Source organism: Pan paniscus, chromosome 2, assembly GCF_029289425.2.
Source record: "Pan paniscus chromosome 2, NHGRI_mPanPan1-v2.0_pri, whole genome shotgun sequence".
NCBI lineage: Eukaryota > Metazoa > Chordata > Mammalia > Primates > Hominidae > Pan > Pan paniscus.
Genome location: NC_085926.1, coordinates 21,465,117 through 21,487,142, shown reverse-complemented (window position 1 = coordinate 21,487,142; position 22,026 = coordinate 21,465,117). Strand labels below are relative to the sequence as shown.

At 36.7% G+C, this 22,026-nt stretch overlaps 1 protein-coding gene across 3 annotated transcripts in view; it reads left to right on the top strand.

The window, feature by feature from the left end:
• ZNF385D (zinc finger protein 385D) overlaps positions 1–22,026 on the top strand; it is a 963,336-nt gene that overhangs the window by 855,263 nt on the left and 86,047 nt on the right. For all 3 annotated transcript variants that reach the window (XM_008951641.4, XM_003826172.5, XM_034955966.3), the window contains one exon: positions 9,006–9,168. In XM_008951641.4, the coding sequence (XP_008949889.2) occupies positions 9,006–9,168 (163 nt within the window). The remainder of the gene's footprint in view (positions 1–9,005; positions 9,169–22,026) is intronic.

Sequence of the window (22,026 nt, the reverse complement as noted above, 5' to 3'; positions counted from 1 at the left end):
GCATTTGCTGGAGGAGGAAATTAAGGATTAGAGGAGACGCACATTTTATTTATGCCAGGATATAAAACAAGTTTTTCTCTGCTGTTGATACAAACATCTATGACAAGTTGACCTTTGAACATAATTAGAGTGAACATTTCTAATTCTTCCCCATCCTATTCAAATGGTGTGTGTCACACATGGAGCCAGGTATTAAGCTATGGGCATTCTGAAGGGATTTTGTACACTGGTTGAGCAGCTAGACGAAGTGGTTTCTCTGATTTTTCTCAGTTTTGTACAAACTTGAAATTTTTGTGTTTCTGTCACTAGAGTTAAAAGTCATTTAGATCTCTGATTTACAAAAGGCTCCAAAAAGGACTGAGCAAATTTTGCAGAGCCTGTCTTCCTTTTAGCTAGATTAGACTTGTGTGCTGGCTTCCAAAGCCCACTGCTATCCTCTGTTCCTCAATCAGGACTCCTCCCTTAGAGTTCAAGGAGATAGCTGTTTGAATTCAAGATATATACAAAAGCAAGGGTTTCTTTCATAATAGGAACCAGGCAGTAACTCTCAAATTAGCTTCCCTCACTCAGGTAAGCACTCTCTACTATATCATTCACGTTAGATACTTGAAAACATTAAATACCTAATGTTAAGGAATCGTGAAGTTTATAGATGAGTTGAGAAGCTTTGAAAAGTGACCCCATCTAGACTATTTTTTTCACAGCCATGTAAGTACTTAGTGACAAAGTACTTTCTTTGCTTTTAAAAATTAGTTACCAAATGTATCTGAGAATTTGTGACATGCTTCTCTTCCTCTTCTTCATGTGTATTTAGAAAGTTTCTTTTCCCCACTGAGTAGTGGTGGTGTATGAGAATCACAGTAATCCTGTGGTATTATCTTTCCCCCCCTTTTTTTCTATTCCTGTAGCTGTTACTGTTCATTTCTGTATTGAAGAGTACAGAAGACAGGAATACATTTACAGTAAAGCATCAATCACTTGAGCTCAAAAGAATACCCTTAATTGAATCATGTTTTTCACTTCGGGAAAAAATGCGAGTGAATATTCATTTTTATTCATAATGTAATCTTCTATTTACATGATAACTACACAATAACAAGTTGAAATGAATTATTAAATATTCTATATGGGGCATGTAATTAAGAAATAAATATATCTATATCCTGTCTTTTCTTGCATTGCATAATTTGTCTTCACAGCAGTAAGGAAAATTTATAACAATGAACTATTCTATCTTTAAATTTCTTCTTCAAATGTTTTGTTAAATAGAGCAGTAGAGAAGACAATCTCTTGGCTTACCAACATGATTTCTGTTTCCCTGTTGGCTAGGTAATTTTCTCAATAAAAAAACCATAAGTATATAAGGAAAAAAACTAGACATGGCTAACACTAACTCAGTTTAATGCAAATAAAACAGTGGATTAGTTATTCTTTGTTATAGTGAAGTTTTAAGAGTTTGATACAGGGGTTGATTTTTGCTTATTATTACTGTCATTATTTTTATTGACAAGGGGGTTCCTCTAGCCCTTGCAAACTGGATCATAACAATGCATTCAATATAGAGATAAAAGTAATGAGATCAGGAATTGTCCTGCGACAATAATTACCTTGGAGAGAAAAGATAAAATCTGGAAAGAGAAAATCGCAAGGACTTGGAAAGCACTCATATGTAATGTTAGAATTATAAGGATGTTTTCAAGGTTAATTTGCTATTTGAGTTCATCCTTCTTGGATAGAAATTCCCCAAATACACATGTATCTGAGTTATTTTTGACATGTTTTTAAGGAAAAAAAAATTTGATAATTTTTAGGGTGAGTAATATACATTGTTCACGTAAAAATGTTCAATCTTCAAATGATTATACCTTCATCTTAAAAAGCCTGGACTTCAGCAAGAAGTGCCAAAAGAAATGGCCACTTTGGGAGTAAAATGCATTTATACTTAAGATGAATAGTTTTTAAACTTTAGAGTTAACCAAATCACCTGCAGGGCTTGTAAAGTACCCATTACTGAGCCTCCCTCTCAGTTTCTGGTTCAATGTGTCCGGGATGGAGATTGAGAATTTCTATTTCTAACAGTGTCCCAAGCCCATGCTATGATATTAAGATTGCTGGTCTGGGGACAGGAATTTGAGAACAAATGCTTTATGTGAATGTTAAATGAAGCTGAGAGTTGATAATCAAAAAGTTAAGATGAGTAAGAATTTGGAAATCTGCTGAACTGGTATATACAAAACTGATATTCCAATTATTCAAAAAGCCACTGAGTAATTAGAATGCATACTGATCTTCACCCATATGGCTGCACCTGTGCATGTGACTTAACTAGTCAGATTACCGTATGCAACTACTCTCTCAGGTTCCAATCAGCCTAGTTGTATTAACTCTGATTGGAGGTGGGGAGGTTTCACAGTGACTCAAGAGCCAATTAAATCCTTTCAAATTCAAGGTTTATTGCAAGGCTTTCACACACCAACAATTATGCAAATATATTTAACACACACAGACAGTAATAAGAAAAAAAGGGAATAAACTACTGATGAGTAGCTCAGGAAACCAACACATTGCTGGCCATGGCTTTGGGGTATTGGCAGCACTTAAGCAGAAAGGAGGCCTCAGCATTCTCACCAGCAGGGACTCTGCAGGCATCTTAGCCCTGGTCAGTTTCTTTTCTGTTTCTAGGACCCTTCACAGGTGTGTTCATGGCCATTATCTCGGCAGTCATTTGGCTTCACTTACTTGCCAAGTCTCAGGGTGTCCGGACACAGCAGGTGCTACTTTATCCCCTCAGTCTACCATATATGTCTTTATAACTTTGAGGGGTCAGCAATTTAACTGTGGGCTGAGTCACTTGTCATAAATGACTCCATTTTGAGAAATTTAGGATCATAAAACAGTAATATATATTATCAACATTAAAAAAAGATAAAATTTTAAGCTTTTTTTCCTGTAATCATTTAAGATTTTAGGATATTATATTTTATCTGATAATTTTTATATCTGAAATAATCTAAGCTAAAATTTAATAAATTAGATTTTTTTAAAAAAACAAAAAAAGGAAAAAACATTTCAGTTGGCTGAAATGTTCTCTTCTTTCCCCAAGGAGGATGGTGACATCTCTAATAACCATTCATTTTTTCTTTTCTGGTGTTACATTTTAATATTGCAAGGGAAGAAAAAAATCATTCCTCTATCCTTCATAATTCCTAGCTGGGACAGACCCTTACAAAAAAGACAGATTAACAGGAGAAAAAACAAACAAAAGTTTACCAAGATGTATAACTCAGGTATGCATGCACGATGACCCAGAGAAATTAGTAAACCCCAAGAGTAGACTCAAAGAGATGACTTTGACTTCAGGCTTGAATACCATCCTTTGCTGAAACAAGGAAAAAAGTATATAGAGAAAGGCCCAGTTATGGGGAGGTGGCCAGGAGGAGTACTATAAACAAGAGTAACGTGTGTTATGCAGATTTAAATTCATGCCTTCTCCATTGATCAGAGTCTCTGTGATTTAGAGTCATCTTTATCTTCCTGGTACTGGGAGGGAGACATATAGATGTAAATTTCTCTTTAAAAAAAAGGGTAACTTCTCTGCTCTGAGAAATTCTCCTTTGTCTGCTATTTCTGAAAATAATCAGCTCAAAATGGTCTTTATACTAAATTTGCAGTGGAATATTCTGGTCTCCTATTGTAATTATCTTTTTGGGTTCTTCCTGCCCACTGCACACAGAAAACCAGTTCACTGACACCGTCGTATTGCAGTAAAGAAAGAGTTTAATTAACATAAGGCTGGACATGTGGGAGAACTCAAGTTATCACTCAAATTAGTCTCTCCAAAGACTCTGAGGTTGGTGTTTTTCAAGGACAATTTGGTGGGCAGGGGACTAGAGAATGGTTGCTACTGATTAGTTGGGGATGCAATCATAGGGGTGTGGAAAATGTAATGAGTCCTCCTCTGGGTGGGGGACCACAGGACCTGTGGAATCATGAGTCATGAGTTTTGGTGGGGTTCCTCAGTTGTCAGAATGAAAAAGTCTGAAAAACATCTCAAAAGACCAACTTTAGGTTCTACAATAGTGATGTTATCTATAGGAGCAATTGGGGAAGTCACAAATCTTGTGACCTCTGGCCACATGACTCCTGTGCAGTAAAGGATTACAGTAACTAAGCCTACATTTTAGCAGGATTCGGGTCCCTTCCATAATCCTAATCTTGTGGCCTTTTATAGGTCTTACAAAGGTGGTTTCAGCCCTGAACAAGGTGGGGATCAATTTTAGGAAGGGACTATTATCCTTGCTTCAATGTTAAAGTATATATTAAATTTCTCCCATGGTTAGCTTGGCCCATGCCCAGGAATGAGCTAAGATGGGCCACCTATGAGGTTATAAGCAAGATGGAGTCAGTTGTGCTAAATTTCTCTTGCTTTTGTAATCTTTGCAAAGGCAGTTTCATTCCAGTCATGTTTTGGGGTGGCATGTCCTGAATTCCATCAGTGTGATAAAGTTTATTTTATTTTAATTCAAATTTAATATATGATAAAATTACATGACATCACAAACTAAAAAGGCTACCTTGTTCTTTTTGAAATTATTTGTGTTCATGAAAATTAATTGGTTATGGTTATTGGATATATATGCTTATAATAAATGTCTGAGTTTTTAAAAAGCATAAGACATGTTTTGTAAAAGAGATGTGAAAAGTATACAAGGTATTGGTGCTAATGGAATAAAAGAAATACTAAAAAGTAACTTCTCAGTGAATTTTATAGGGCAATAACAATTTATAGAGAAGTTTCTTATTTAGCCAAATAAGATAAATGTGCATGAGCATGTTTCAAAATGACAAAACCCCTCTCTCAAATGTTAGCTAATTAAGACTTATTTTTATCTACTGAAACTTCAGTTGCATTTCAACTAAAAACCATTCTGAAATATTGAAGATAAAATTTGAAGATTGAAAAGTGGCTGACTACTGGTGACTAAAGTGTGGTCATTATTACATCTAAAATGGCGTTCTGTTCTACAGGAACGCGTGTGTGCATATCTTTAATGTCAGCACTTGCCTCTGGGATGACACTTATTAGATTTAATGGTGTCATGTGCTATTTCAAGATTGGCATAGTGGTTTTTATAACACAATGTGCTAATATTCCACTTATTATTTAAAGTGTTAAAAGAAAAACTATAGACAAATTAAATTTAGCGGAGTTTAATTGAGCAAAGAACAATACAAGAATTTGACAGCCTCTAGAACCAGGAAAGGTTTAATAAGACTCCAGGGCTCTCATGTGCCTGAATAACATTTATAGACACAAAAAGGAAAGTGACATACAGCAAGCAGAAATGAGGTACAGAGATAGCCTGATTGGTTAAAGCTCCCTGTTTGTCCTATTTGAATTTGGTTTGAGCAGTCCGCTGCCTGTGGTTGACTTAAGTCCAGTTGCTGTGACTGATTTAGACTCTGCTACTTGTTATACAAAAAGTAACAGTCTGTTTACACATCAAGCTAGGTTACAGTTTACTATGTATGCAGAAACTTTTAGGCCAAATTTAAGATAGGTAGGAGGTTTAGGCTAAACTTAATTCAATTTAATAAAAATAGCTGTTAAAGCTCAAATCTTATTGTTTTGCTCACGTCCATATGTACTATGATCACTCGATTCTGCTTTAGTTTTAAAATACAAAATTCTGAAATATGGTAGAATGAATTAGTACAGTTACTTATTTAACTTAGAAGTCATATCTGTGAAAAATAATTATTTGCATGTGTATTGAGAATTCCCAGGTGTCTGGCAATGACGACCCTCAGAAAATTGCTGATAAATAATAAGACACAATCTCTTAGGGAATTTGTTGTGCTAGTATATGGTATAACTGTCCCACACTTCTCTGCTCAAAAGAAAAACAGAGGAGGCCCAAAGAGACATCCCAGGCCAACTGGTGCTTTAAAAAAATCTCTCAGTAAAATTCTTTCTTAGGCTGCAGCTTTTTTTTACAGTCACAGAGAGAGAAAATATGGATGAATAATCTATCTACTTCAATCTATGTGTCTATCTGCATCTATCAAGTGGCCTAAAGGGATAAGGAGACTGGCTGGGTTTTCTGCCTTCACATAGGGAATACACTGTTATACAGCATACCTGAATCAAGGTAGATCTAGAGTTATGGCATCACTATAGATAAATTAGAAAAAATTATGCTAGGATAATTTAGGAACTGTCCAATAAATTCTATAAACATTACCTAAAAGTCAATGATAAAGAAAATTTAAAATATCTAGAAGGGTTATCTGTCTATATTAGCCTTCCAACTTGTATGCCCACTTCCACCCCAACACACATACCCTGCACAATTACAATCATATTGATATTGATGTCGTCTGCAACCATCACCCCACTATACTCAATTTCTCCTAAATTCTACATGTCTTGGTTTATCTATAACGCCTTGGACCTTCATATAATTTATTTACTTATTTTTAATTTGGGAAAGGCTTATTTGCCTTTAAATCAGATAATTTATAATTAAAATAATTATTATCAAGGTGTTTTGGTACTGTCATTCAATAAACGAGTGAATATGCATTTCATTTTGTCTTATTTCGCATTTTGCATTTTAAGATATTAAGTGTCTCTGTTGGGAGCCTATCAACTTCTGGTCATTTTGTCACCCTGTTCTTCCCACAACTCCCTGAGCTGTTTCCCTTGTTAGAGGGAATTGGTTTAGTTGTGCCTGTGCAGAGAGGTTTTTGTTTGTTTGGTATTTGGGTTTGTTTTGGTTTGTTTTTGTTTTTGTTTTTGTTTTTTGGTGTAAGACTTTCTTAACTTGTGGGCTTCTTTTGTAGTAAGTTTCTTAATTTCAAAAATAGTGATAATCACCTGGTCCTGTGATATGTTAAAACAAAGTGTTGTTTAATTTTAAATGCCACTGAGAATGTTAGATTTGTTAGGAACCTATGAAATGTCTATTTTGGAGGTATAAGTGGAGATAGCACGATTAATCTCACCCCCCATCTTTTAATATATATTATCTATTAAACATTCACTTGTATCACCAAGGAAAGGGTTACTTGCAAAGAGAAGAGAAACTCTGCTTTAAGGGAAATGATATAGCCAGATGCCTAAAGAAGATGACCTGTGATCCTGTGATTTTAATTGAATATAGCATATCGTTCTCAAATGTTATGGCCAAAGGACTTGATATACTAAAAATGAGAATTAGGCAGGGAAAAAAAAGACAAAATTTTGTCCTCAAAGTGGCATTCTCCATGTAGAATCAACTTAATCCAATCTATCGCTGGTTCCTCAATTAACTATAGCATGTCTTAACTTCATATTTTGGCTCATACTATGTCTTTTGATGTTATGTGTTGTTGGAAAACTTGTAACTGATGCATGAGTGTGCTCTCTGTTCAAACTGTTTCTAATATATAATTTTCTTGTCCAGTGTTCTTTCAATAAGGGTACCTAGTCCTTTGAGGATATCTTGCTAGAATGATGCAAATGAAGAGGTGGACTATTTAATTATTTGTTAAAACATATTATATTGCAACACCCTAGTTATCACAGGTTCTGTAATGAAGAGGACAATGTGATTATTATTTTTTGGCAAAGTGAAGTACTTAGTTTAAATAAGCAATGGGAAGTAATGGATAATGTAACAGGAGTAATCCTCTACTGAGATATCCTTTTGTGGGGGACATTTGGAAAGGTTATGACCTGGAAAACCTAAGTTAAGAATCTTCCTGGTCACCCTTACCCTACCCACCAACTACAGTCTTTTCTCCCCCGAGAAATAAACATTAATAAACATACATTTATTTAAATATGACTTTCTATCTCTAGGTATTTCTTTCTTTTTTTTTTTTTTTTTTTTTTTTTTGAGATGGAGTCTCGCTCTGTCACCAGGCTGGAGTGCAGTGGCGTGATCTCGGCTCACTGCAACCTCTGCCTCCTGGGTTCAAGCGATTCTCCTGCCTCAGCCTCCCGAGTAGCTGGGACTACAGGTGTGTGCCACCACACCCAGCTAGTTTTTGTATTTTTAGTAGAGATGGGGTTTCACCATGTTGGCCAGGATAGTCTTGATCTCTTGACCTCGTGATCCACCCACCTCAGCCTCCCAAAGTTCTTGGATTACAGTCATGAGCCACCATGCCCAGTAATTAATGTATTTCACTATACCGCTCCCCCACAAAAAAAAAAAAATGCTCTTAGGAAAATAAAACATGAGAAAATGCATATCACTCTAAACTCTCTCTATATATATCTCAGAAGGCACAAGCAAAAGAACTGGATTGGCCCCATTAGGTAGTACAAACACACTGGAGCCTCCCAACAATGGACTGGGGCATGAAAGATCCATGCGCTGAAAAAATGACACTAAGTTGAACTTCTCAGACTACCCTTGGTAAGAAGTGAGGAGAAAGAATCTGAAATTGCCCGGCTTCTGTGTGCTCCATTTGAACTTAAGAAGTGCATTTGCTTTTGAACTCTAAAGCTTCAATCTCAGTCTCCAGGGTGCTTACTTCCCCTGTTTTGTGTGAACCTTTCCTTGTAGACACCTGTTGAGGACTGTATTAATAAGACACATTGTAGAAAGAGAAAATGCATTTTCTAAGCCAAGAAGGTGAAAGCTACTCTTTTCTAGGGCTCTTGTTAATCTTTGGGAGCCCAGCATCTTCTGTGGCAGAACAAAGATGATACAGGTGTAAATTCTTATTTTTTTCCCCGCTCCCACAAAGAAAATGTTGTTGATGTGTCAGTGTTCAGCTACATTTCTCTTAAGATAAACAACAGAGTATTTCTTCCTTCTATCCTGAGGTTTTACAACTGGATTCCCATTGCTTTCTAGCATCATTCTAAATAGAACCCCACTGTCTGGCCACAGCCAGAATTAGCTCGAATGGTACCTGTTATTGAAAGGGAGTCTGTATTTGCAGTAATACAGAGAATGCCAGTTTAGAAATGAGCCTGATTGCATGGTTCATTTTGTTCTCCTTTGTAGAGCCAGGCTGCGGCCCACTACAAAGGCACGAAACATGCCAAGAAGCTCAAAGCACTGGAAGCCATGAAAAATAAGCAGAAATCTGTAACTGCCAAGGACAGCGCAAAGACTACCTTCACCTCCATCACTACCAATACCATCAATACCAGCTCTGACAAAACAGGTTAAGCAATGATCTTTGTTGTTGTTGTCCTCGTCGTCGTCGTTGGGGATTCCCTCCCTTGTCTAGCCCCATGTCTGTTTACTTATGTGCCTGCCATATTGATTCATGCTTGAGCCATCTTTCTGTATAATGGTAATTGTTTCCTCTCATTTTTCCAAACCCCTGCAAGATTAAGATAATCACTAATTATATTCCAGATTTTGCATTTTGCAAGAGTCCTGTGGCTGTTTCAGAGGAATAGTCATAAAAGGCATTTGAAGCCATGTACCCCATAACTCTTTTTGAGAAATGAACCTTTTCAGTGTGCAGCATTTGCATCTTGTATGCAGCACCTTAGCTTATAACTGCATGGCAGATTTAATTTAATTGTGAGTACACAGCAAAGTATGCTAAATGAATTGAGAAGGCCCCAATAAGGGCATTATTACAGAAAGCCTTTATTGTCATAAATTCCAAATACTGCATTGTTTTAAGTAGTGGCTGTGTGATACTGGGCTTGTTATGGCTGGGTAACCTTCCCTCTGCAAACACAGGTAAGTGTTATTGATACCAATTACTCTTTTTAACAGAGTCTTCATGGTGAAATAATGGCCTCTGAATGGCCCCTTGGGATAGCTCCTGCCAACGACCAGCTTATTCATAATAGGGGAAGCTAGTGAGGTTTCCCCAAGCTGACATTTTAAATATAAGACCACTGGTTTTCGAAATCTACAGAGAAAATATTCCTCTGTGATTCATGGATATGCCTCTAATAAATCACTTTCTAGAACACAGAGACTGTTACACCTCAATTGTTTTCCAGTCCATGTGAATGGCAATGGTAAGGAAACGTTCATATCATCACCAATGGTAGTGTCTTAACTAAAAGAGGATCTTCTGGATATGACTGATGAAAACAGAAAATAAACAGTGAATGAATAGAATAGATTACAACAACCTTATTACACAATGTAACATCCTTATTACACAATGGACACATATCAGCTCTTCCAAGGACTGGGGATGCTGCAAGTGAATCTGTAAGGGATAATGATATTCTTAGTTCCTGTGGCATTTTGTATTTTCTTCAGGTATTATTGTAGATGCATCATGCTGCCCTCCCTAAGAGCCCTGTGTCTTCCCTCAGCCTGAATACATGTCTCATCTTTGTATGCTGGCAACTGGTCTGGCATGGGATAAATGCTGAGTAAAATGTCTGCTGAATGACTGAGCCTTATTTCACTCCTTTGGTTTGGTTCTCTGATATAGCCAAGTTTGTGCCACCACATACTAAAGAGGAAAAAAAAAAGACAGGCTTGTCATATTCACTTCTTTGTTATCCAGAGCAAGAGCTGGATTGTGCCATTTTATTAATTTAGATTTAAACCTTTTAGGGAAAGCTTTGGTCTTTTCTCTAATAATCGAAGACGACCTGCTTTATTTTGAGGGCTGAAAGAGAATGAGTGGTAATGAAGCAGGTAAGTGTAATTTCTGCTCCCGGATATTGGGTCACAGGTGGGGATCCCCAAAGCAGCATCTGGCATAGAGAAGTGCAGAAAAATCCTGAAGCCTTTCGATGCAAAGAAGGCAGTAGATAGGGAGAACAAAGAGATGAGTTTGATGTAAAGGGTTAAAGTGACGTTTTTCCTTGCTCCAAATTTTTTCTACTTTTAGACTTTTTAAATCAACAATTCATCTCTTGGTTATCTTGACTTTTTTAAAATATGAAAATGTGTGTTTCATTAAGGATGCACATCATTTAAAAATATATATATGTGTGGTAGGTAGAGCTGCTAACTTGAGTTAAGAAAAGCCCCCCGGAGCTTGCTGTGAGCCGAGATTGTGCCACTGCACTCCAGCCTGGGCGATAGAGCGAGACTCCATCTCAAAAAAGAAAAAGAAAAAGAAAAAGCCCCCAGGTGTGTTGTCTCTGTTAAGTAAATGGGTTGTGACCACCTACTTTCATCTCTTAACTTAGAGACTAGAATATGTCAACCTAGAATAATCCAAAGGGTCAGAATCTAGTTTAAAGAGAGTTTATCCAAGTGTAAAGTTGGAGAATGGCTGCCCAGAAAACACAGATTCCAAAGAATGGAAGTCAGTATTCCAAAGTGTAGAAGTTTAGTATCATTTTTATAGACAAAGTTTAGGGAAGTTTAACAGAATTTCAACCCCTCTTTCTATATAAGGCTTAATGCTTAGTTACAGTAAACTGACATTGGTTGGGGTGGTCTTATTCTTTTGGGAAAGGTATATTTAACATTTTATACTGAGGATTTAATACTCATGGGGTCTTTTGCACCATCTAGTCTTAGGTACAGGACAATAAAGGATGTAGTTAATATATAACAAATATCAGTAATTGGAATGGGGAGGCAGTCTGGTGTCTGGTCTTTCCTAGTCATTTACAGAACAAGAAAATGAGGAAGAGAATTAACCCCAAAGAAGCAGAAATTGCAAACATGTTATGTGACTCAGTCACCAGTGCTTAACACCCCCACCCCACCCCTTGGCATAATAAATTTAGAGGGTCCTTAAATTTTATTTTCTTTTACAACTTTGAAGGATGGCAGTCTTCCAGGCTCTGTCCTTTCAGAAGTTGAGTGGTAACAAACTTTGGATTTGTCTTTTGAAGATAACATAAACATGCCAGAACTTACCTAACAGTGGAAATGGGGTTGAGATGATGAAGCACCCTTCCAAGCTGGAGCTAGAGAAAATTTCAAAAGGGCAGAAGAGACAGTAAAGTCTGTAAAGTTGGTGCAGATATTCTAAAGCCAAAAGAAGGAAGTGATGGACATTAGGAAAGACATTGATTCCTAATCCCTGAGGACCTATATCAGGAAAAAACAAAACAAAACAAAAAAGCAAACAAAAAAGCAAGTTATATAGGTTGAGAGACTAAGAGTTCCAGCACACTCATCAGATATTTTGAGCCAAATTCTCTTTAAACTGAATTTACACAAAACTCTCTATGAGAAAAGACACCCATTTCGTAGACCCTTATTCTATTTGTATTGCAATATAAACCTGAGGCATCTAGGCTAACAAATTTGAGTTTTCTTAAAGCAATTACATGTTCTTTTTATTACTATGTGCTTCCTCATACTGATTAGCACAACTCTGAAAACAAAATGAGTCTGAGCCTGGCACAGTGACATGTGGCTATAGACCCACCTACTTGGAAGGCTGAGGCACAAACAATTCCTTGCATCCGGGACTTTGAGACTGGACTGGGCAAAATAAGTGAGACCTCATCTCAAAACAAAAGGACTCTGAGCTAATTTTGTAGAATAGTTAAATACTTGGCAGAAGGAGAAGAAGAGGTAGATAAGACTCTAGAATCAAAGAGCATGCATTTTTTAATAATAAAAAGAAAATTTCTGGTAATGCACAAGAATCTTTTGTGATTTGTAGGCTTGTCCATATATAAAAGATAGAGACACATGAAATCACATTTTAGTAATTTATCAAATCATTTTAATAAAAAAATCTATATGAAAAGAGTAATCCAATTATATATATATTTTAAAAACCCAAACTAATTCCTTTGAAAAATGTTAAACATGTCGTACTTTGGTAAATGAGAACCCCTGGAGAGGGTTGGGGCAACAATAGTGAAAAGGGGAAGAAATGGTATGGACTTTAATTAGAAAATTGATTTGGCGATTTTCTCTAAAATGTAAGAAATAGAAAGAATACTCATAGAAACTAAATTTTCATTGTAAACCTAGTTGACTGATATAAAGACAATTTTGACTGATAATTCCTCTTAAATTTTCAAGTCATATATTATTTATTAGTATAAATAATAAGGTTTTATCTGCTGCCTTGGGGTAACACATACATCTAAACCATGGGGTTAGCTCCTATTCACTAACTTTATGATCTTGGGTTTTTGTGTTGCCTTTTTCTCTCTCTAATTATGCCAGTCTGCTAGAGTGCTGAGCAGAAAATTGTATTCAGTGATCAGCCACTGACTATTCATAGAAAGAATGCCTAGTTCATCTATCTCAAGGCAAAAACACACTTCCTAACGTTAAAGAACAATTTTAGTTCTTGTGATCTAATGAAGAGTGTTAGGTTGGTGAATTTACTTGTATAAAAGTTTACAGGTAAAAGTAATATTTTTAAAAAATATATTGAGCACTCTAAATTGCTGATAAGAGTGGTTACTATTTGTCACAGAATATTTCATAGAGCATTTCCAAAGATAGCCAGAATAATTGTCTAATCTAGCAAGTGTTTTTAAATACCAAGTTTTTTATTTAGAAAAATTAATGGCAAAATTTTAAAAATTATACTCAAAGCAACTAGGCAAGTGTAACTAACTTGTATTGTTTGTTCTTCTATGAAATGACAAATTCAGATTTGTCTGAATAAGTTCTGTACAAGGTCATTCTCTGATCTTTCTTTACTTTTGATTCTTAGGGAATCTCATTCACATTGTTTATCAGTTAGGTTAGGCTAGGTTATATTGCAGTAATAAACAACCTCTAAAATCCTAGTGGCTTTTGCAATATCTAATTATTTCTTACTCATACTACCTATCAGCTGTGGTTTTTCTTTCATCTTAATTTAACTCCAGGACTAGGCTGACGAAGCAACCACTAGCTGGAGAATTCTATGGAAGAGGGGAAAAGGCTCTTAGAGCTTTTTAGTGGACTGACACATAATATTTCTCTCACTTTTCACTAGTAAGTTACATGGCCAAGCCTGATTACAATGGGGCAGGGAAGAATAATTCTCCTCTAGAGAAGCAAAACAGATACTAGTCAGCAATTATATAACATTCTATTGTTAACTTCAATCACTAGATCTACAAATTTGGAGACAAGAGCTTTATTTCTTATAGAGTTACAGCCTGCAGGGTGGCCATCCTGACAGTCTGGGAAGCACAGCCTCCATCAGAGTCTGAGAATAGGTACTTCGATGGAGGAGAGATAAAACAGGAATTTATGCTGAAACGGTTGGCCAAGTATACATATTCAATGAGATATAGGAGGAGCTATGAATATTGACAAAGGGGGGATGTATGCATGCATAGTAAGGAAACATTCATGTTACATATGACCCATGTTCATTTTGGGGTGGAGACTTTAAATAAATTACAGTTAGGTCCTTTGAGTCAAAAGCTGAAACAGGGACATGAAGGCACTTACATATGCAGCCTCTGTAAACTGGCCAGAACCAGTCCATGGCCAGTGGTCTCTTATTAAGAGAAAGTTACTGAAGTCGGTTTCTTGTCCAGTCAAGGCTGTAGTTATGGCTTGTGAAAAGTTGGGGAGTGTTAGGCAATGTCTGGTGGTCAGTGAGCTGCAATTGTTTCAATATTGCTTATCTTGAGTCCAGTGCTTGTTTAGCTGCTAGAGAAAAGAAAAATGTTGTGATAGTTAGAACAGTTAGAACATAGTTTACTCTCTACGTGTAGGGGTGTGTGCCTTAAACTTTGTCAGGCATGGCCTTAGTTGTTATTTAGAATTTTGTATCTTATTGCCACAAAGAGTCTGTTCCTTCAGTCTTATGGTCTCTATTTGAACACTATCATGGCTTCCTTCAAGTATCACTTGTGCTTAGATGTCTTAAGATTCTCTTGCCCTGTCCTTCTCCTAAGTCCAGATCTGCTTTTCCAAGGCCCATTGCTCACTTACTTGGATGGCTTTCTAGCATCGATACTTAACAGATTCAAAAAACAAACAAACAAATGAAAAAAAAACAGTCCTCATCCTGACCATCATCATTTATTTTGAGTTCTGCACTTCCCAGATTTGAAAGCTTTCTAGTTGTCTTTTCCTCTCCTAAGTTCTCACTTCTATTCAATTGCTAGAGTCCACTTCCCTCCCATTCCTGGAATGGTTCATGCTTTTACATGTTGTTACTACCCACATCCTGGCCTTGTAGATCTATGTCTTTCACATACATTTGCCCTAGCCTCTATGCAGGTCTAACTGCCTCCACACCTGTGTCTTGACAACCATGTTCTTCATTTTACTCTCCAGTTATACTCTACAGTACATAAACCACATCTCTTACCCATTCAGAAATCTTTAATGTACCTCTGTGCTGGACCCCATGATCACAACCTACCTTTCCAAACTTCTCTTCCACTGCTTTCCTGCAATATTTTCCACTAGAGGCACACCTTGTTTTTCCATTGTTGTTTCTTGTACTGTAGTTCTAAAACACTGAAAAGTCTTTCACTTTTCTTCCTCCTGCCTATAAAGCTCCATAAAACCAATTCCTTTCTAGTTGCCCTATCATATTCTTGCTAAAGGGAATTTTTCTGCCTTTACCTTCTCTCATTGCTAGATGGCATGCCTCTTGAGAGTACTCCCTGGATTAATTATTTTGCTTATGTTTTTATTTACAGAGTACTTTTTATATAAAAGATAATAAGTCAAGAGTTTTAAAACTTGGAACAATCAGTTTTGTGTTTCTGTTCTTGGATTGAAGCATGGTAAAGCTTTAGACTTTTGTATTTGTGTATAGATGGTTTCATGAAAGAACAGTGGTTCTCATTAAAACAGGGGATTCTGTGATATTGCTCATCAAATTTCAGAGTTGCAAGTTTTATTAAAGGTCATCAAGTCTAACCCCTAAAGGAGATTGTTGTTGTTGTTGTTTTTGGGTTTTGAGATTCTCTAGTCCTACAAGTAAAGAACACTTGACATTTCTAATGGCCCTTCAGTGACTATCAATCAGGAGTTAATTAGCCTATTGAGTATATGGATTTACTTTAGTCATCTAATTGGTAAAGTCTGAGAACATTTCTCCCTGGTTCTATTACATAATTCTCTTTATCAAGTCTCACTGAATTGCAAATGTATTCATCAGATAAAGCTACTAATTACAATTTAAATTTGCACTTTTCACTCATGACTCAGTCTTCTTTGTATCCAGTTTCCCTTTTTCTCTTTTAATTTTAAAATTGTAAACCAGGGATGTTGTACTCATCAGACTTAAAGGTACCAAAAGTAAAATACTTTTGAATGTATTGTTAAGAAGGTCTATGAATGCAAAGGAACTTTTATTTGCTCTTGATTCATAATTGACTGTAAGTGTTTATTGGAATGCACATTATTTGTTCAGGGACTTAGAGTAATAAAGATAATTTTCTAATGATAAAGAAGATATCTGATGGAAAATGATGGCCAGTAATTGAAAACAAATGCACCTGGAAACAAAGCCTCATAGGAAAGTCAGTCAATTTTAAGGTCACAAATCTGGATTATTTTATTTCCTGCACATTATCCTCCTGAACCAGCTGTTTACCTCAGGCCCAGTGCCAGACAAATCTAGGTGCACATTTTTAAAAAAATTGATTTAGATAGAAGCCAAATTATGACAATAGTGAACAAATGAGAAATGTAGTAGAACAATAGTTTGTAAGGAAAAACCAACCTCAATATCCTTTAGGAAACAAGCAAATAGTTTTCTGTGGAGGACAACTGTAAATTAGCTTTTGTGTCTGTTTTCCTAAGGAAGGTTGGAAGAGTTTGCTTTTCTTGACTTAGAGTTCAAACAAATGCAGCAAATATTAAAAATAACAAAATACAAGCTGGGCTTGATTTCAGAAAGACATATATCTCATATGTTTGTATATAGGATATATTGTACATGAATACAAATATACACATACATTGATTTTTATGTAAGAGTCTATCTTTAATACCTGTTCCTGATGTACTCTACTATTCCAAGTCTTCATAATCAGTGATGCATATTTTCTTTTAAGATAGACAAATGCTTTTGTGGGTTATGAATCTATGCCTCTGTTGAAGTTTATGAGGCAATATAAAGTTATTGGAAAAGGGCACATTTCCATCAGCTCCTATAGATCTGCTGCAGTGGTGTACAAATGCCCCTCTTATCAATGTGGAAATTGTGCTAACTCCTGGGGTCTTTCTTTTCCTACACTTTCTCCCTAACAAAGCATCACTGGAACAATAACTGTCATGATAAAAGACCCACTGCAGACGTCTTGGCACAGGAGTTGAAGCACCATTGTGAAACCATTTGTGCCTAGAGTGCTTTTTCTTTTCTTAGCACTGGCTCATGACATGCTTCAGATTGGCCAAAGAAAGAGATTTTATCAAGTGTTCCCTTCTCAAGATGTGTGATAAGTGCTAGCAGAGTGTGCTGGTAGCAGATCTTTAGAGATTGAAAAAGAGAAGGGAAATTCAGAAATGGGGGAAAAAGCTAAACCTTATTTGAATATTGTGGTTCTAGGATCTTTGTATGTGAATCAGGGATGATAAATTTCACATTAGGAATGACATAAAAGTAACAAAATATTATATTCTGTTCTTTGTTGTGCATGAGGAAATTATGATGAATGATATTTGGCTGGTTCTGTTTGGCTGATAAAAGTTTTGACCTAGATATATTATGTATATAACTGCTCCCTGAATCACATAAAAATTTTAGAACAACTGGATTCCTTACCTATGTATGTGCACATGTATGTATCCTGTAGGGAGGGAAAACTTTCAGTGGAATCTAGAAACTTACAGATCCTTTTCACAGGGGAGAGTGGAACAGGGATGTAAGCAACTTAGGAGAGAGTAAATGATGTTGGAGGGAAAATAAATGGACCCTCGAAAGAATAGGTAATAACCTGTGACAAAGTCTGTCCCGGTGTGATGCTGACTTACAGTCTCCACTCCTGTGATCTCCCCTGGTTGATGAGATGTCTTGGAAGAGCCTTAATGACAACTGAGTTCCTTTTGGAAGATCTATCCCTAGCCAGATAAGAGAAGTTCAGAGAAAGCACCCCCACCCCTGCATTTGCTGTTCCCCAGTTGCCTTACTGAAGTAATCAGCATACCAAAGCAACATATTTTGGGGTGGCATTTGCTGAACTCCTTCAGTGCATATGCATGTGAGTATGTGTATACAGTGTGTTTTTGACTGTCTTTCTTTACCAGAGATTTTACATCTATAAAGTACCTGAAAAGCTGAACACCTAACAAGTATTTAAGATATAATAGACATCTGGATGAAATTTAAAAATTAAATTAAAACTCCCAGTAGCTTTGTCTGCAGATGCCACACTTCTGGAAACATCTGTGTCTTTGTGTGTTTGGGTGTGAGTTCATGGAGAGTTTTTCCTCCTCATTTTTATGTGATTCTTAGGAATTGAGTAGACATAAGCTTACATAACAAACTATTTCAACTGCAAAAAAATGATTCTTAAAGGTAGAAATCTTAAATATTACAAAAGAGTTGAACAATGATACAATATGACACAATGTCGAATGAGTATCTATGAAAACATGCAGACAATTAGAGAATTTTGTCTCCAATACGGAAAATGAACGGGTTGATATTTAATAGTAATAGACATGAAATGTGAAACAAAACATGCAAATAGTACATTTCTTGCAGTCAGGAGACAGTGTTTCTACTGAGTTCGTAGTAAAAACAAAACCCAAACTAAGACAAATATTTGAATTAAGAATTACACTTGCATTTTCTTTTATGAATTCCAAAATCCATTACATGGCATTGATAATGGCTCTGATGAGTAGAGGAACACCAGGGTTCTTGGTCCTCATGCTAGTTTAGATAAAAAGACATGGACACGCATGTAGTGATTTTAAGGAGTGGAGAGTTTAATAGGCAAGAAAGAAGGAAGACGGCAGAAGGAAGAAGCTGTCCCGTACAGCGATAGAGGGAGTGGGTCTCCAAAGGCAAAAGAGGAGACCCCAAATTGAACGGAAACCAGCCAGGTATATATAGAGGCTGGAGGAAGCAGTGTCTGCTTGGCACAGGGCTTGCGGGATTGGTTTAACCAGGCATGTTATTCATGTAGCCTGCGAAAAAAGCTGGCCCTCCCACCCTAGCCTTCTAATGCAAATGCGGGGTGCAGTGATGTTCTCCACACGTGGGGTTATGTGGGGGCGGCTGTGTTGCCAGGCACACGTGGGGCAAGGACAAGAAGGCCACGGGAATTGCCTTGTTTGGGTGGACCCAGTTTCTAATTGCCTGCATTTGTATATCAAAGGTTGCCACCAGGCTCTAAGCTGGGGCTTTCCAGCTAAACAAGAAATGTCTTTAAAAACGAAAACTTCCCAAGGACCCATTTTCCTCTCTGCCTAAAATAATTTCTTAGTAACTCCTACCACAGCATCAGAACTCTTTAGTGATCTAACCCTTGCCTATCATTTTTGCCAGTCTTACACATTTCTTCTCAACTCCTGCCCAATTACCTCACTTGAGGACTGAATGCAAGGTGTGTATGTTCTTTTGCCTGGAATATTCCTCCATTATACCTCACCCCATCCCACACTTCACATACTAACGCACAAAAGAATGCACATGTTGTGTGGCAATGCATATGTGTCTGGGTGCACAGAAACATGAACAAATCCATTCATATTCTTAGTTGGCTGATTCCTACTTGTAGGCTTCTGCATAAACTCATTCCTAGCACTCACTGAAATTGTATTATCCTCCTGCTTGTCAACCCCATGAAATTTTCAGCTTCTTGATGAAGGATACACCTTAATTTCATACATCTTTATTCTAGCAACTAGTACAGTTTTACATTAAACCTAGCAAATAGTACTGTATTATTTTTGTTTCTATGAAGATCTTGCTAGGAATTATTTTAATAGTAAAAACTAATACATACCAAAATACATAGTAACAACTTGAATGTACATAATCAATAAGTTTTACTAATTGAACTTTCTTACATTTAACTACTTTGTGATACAAATCAAAGGTATTAATCAGTGTAGCTCAGAGTTTGAATGTGCAACCATTGGGCTGAGCATTTCCCAGAGACAGCATAAAATTAAGTTGCTATTTTAATTATCATAATTGCATTCAGATTCATCATTAAATTAGTGAGCTACTTCAGTTTCTAATGAGAGTTAAGAACATTTTAAAAAGCTCTATTGAGTCGGATTGACTATGTATCCAACTTTACGTTGTGACATTGGTATGGGTTTAAATCTGAGGGCAGAAAGCATATTAATCCCATGGGTAGAGTCTATGCCACTCTTCCAGAGTATAACCAGTCTCTAGTTTGCTTTACTTTTGTTATGACTGAGTTTGTGGGATAGCCTTAACACTATTTTATATTTACATGATTGCTCAAATCAATCACGCACAAACTAACAGCTGATGCCTGGCCAAACCTAAAGATGAAGGTCAGAATGCAGAATGTGTAGCAGTAATGATACTGACCCATTTGGGCCTTATTTTATTGTTTTTCGTTTTTTGTTTTTTTTCAAATTAAAAACCCTTTTATTAGGTTTAGTGGTACATTTGAAGGTTTGTTATATAGGTAAATTGCATGTTGCAGGGTTTGGGGTCCAGTTTATTTCATCACCCAGGTAATAAGCATAGTACCCAATAGATAGTTTTTCAATCCTCACCCTTCTCCCACCTTCCAATCTCAAATAGACCCTGGTGTCTGTTGTTCCTTTCTTTGTGTTCATATGTAATCAATATTTAGCTCCCATTCATAAGTGAAAATATGCAGTATTTGGTTTTCCATCCCTGTGTTAGTTCGCTTAGGATAATGGCCCCTACCTCCATCCACATTGCTGCAAAGACATGGTCTTGTTCTTTTTTAATGTTTACCTAGTATTCCGTGGTGTATATGTACCAAATTTTCCTTATCCAGTCTACCATTGATGGGCATTAGGTTGATTCCATGTCTTTGCTATTGTGAATTGTACTGCAATTAACATAATGGATGCATGTGTCTTTATGGTAGAATGATTTATGTTCCTTTGGAGATATACTCAAAAAAGGGGTTGCTGGGTCTAATTGTAATTATGTTTTAAATTATTTAAGGAATCACCAGACTGCTTTCCATCATGGCTGAACTAGTTTACACTCCCACCAACAGTATATAAGTGTTTTTCTCCACAACCTTGCCAGCATCTGTTATTTTTTGACTTTTTTTTTGTTTTGAGATGGAGTCTTGCTCTGTTGTCAGGCTGGAGTGCAGTGGTGCGATCGATCTCAGCTCACTGCAACCTCTACCTCCCAGGTTCAAGCGATTCTCCTGCCTCAGCCTCCCAAGTAGCTGGGACCACAGGCTCACGCCACCACGCCCAGCTAATTTTTTGTATTTTTAGTAGAGATGGGGTTTCACCATGATGGCTAGGATGGTCTCGATCTCTTGACCTTGTGATCCACCTGCCTTGGCCTCCCAAAGTGTGACTTGTTATTAATAGCCATTCCGACCAGTGTGAGGTGGCATCTCATTGTGGTTTGGATTTGCATTTCTATAATGATTAGTGATGTTGAGCATTTTGTCCTATGCTTTTTGGCCATGTGTATGTCTTCTTTTGAAAATTGTTCATGTTCTTTGTCCATTTCTTAATGAGGTTGCTTGTTTTTTGCTTGTAAATTTAAGTTCCTTATAGATTCTAGATAGCAGAACTTCATCGAATTGATAGTTTGCAAATATATTCTTCCATTCTGTAGGTTGTCTGTTTACTCTGTTGACAGTTTCTTTTGCTATACAGAAGCTCTTTAGGTCCTATTTGTCAATTTTTTTTTGTTGTTGCAATTGCTTTTGGCATCTTTGTCATGAAATCTTTGTCAGATCCTACGTCCAGAATGGTATTTCCTAGGTTATCTCCTGGTGTTTTTCTGTCATTTTAGATTTTACCTTTAAGTCTTTAATCCATCTTGAGTTGATTTTTCTATATGATCTAAGGAAAATGTCCAATTTCAATCTTCTGCATATAGCTAACTACTTATCCCAGTACCATTTATTGAATAGGGAGTCCTTTCCCCATGGCTCGTTTTTGTTTATTTTGTTGAAGATCAGATGGTTGTGGGGGTGAAGCATTATTTCTGGGCTTTCTATTCTGTTTCATTGGTTTATGTGCCTGTTTTTGTACCAGTACC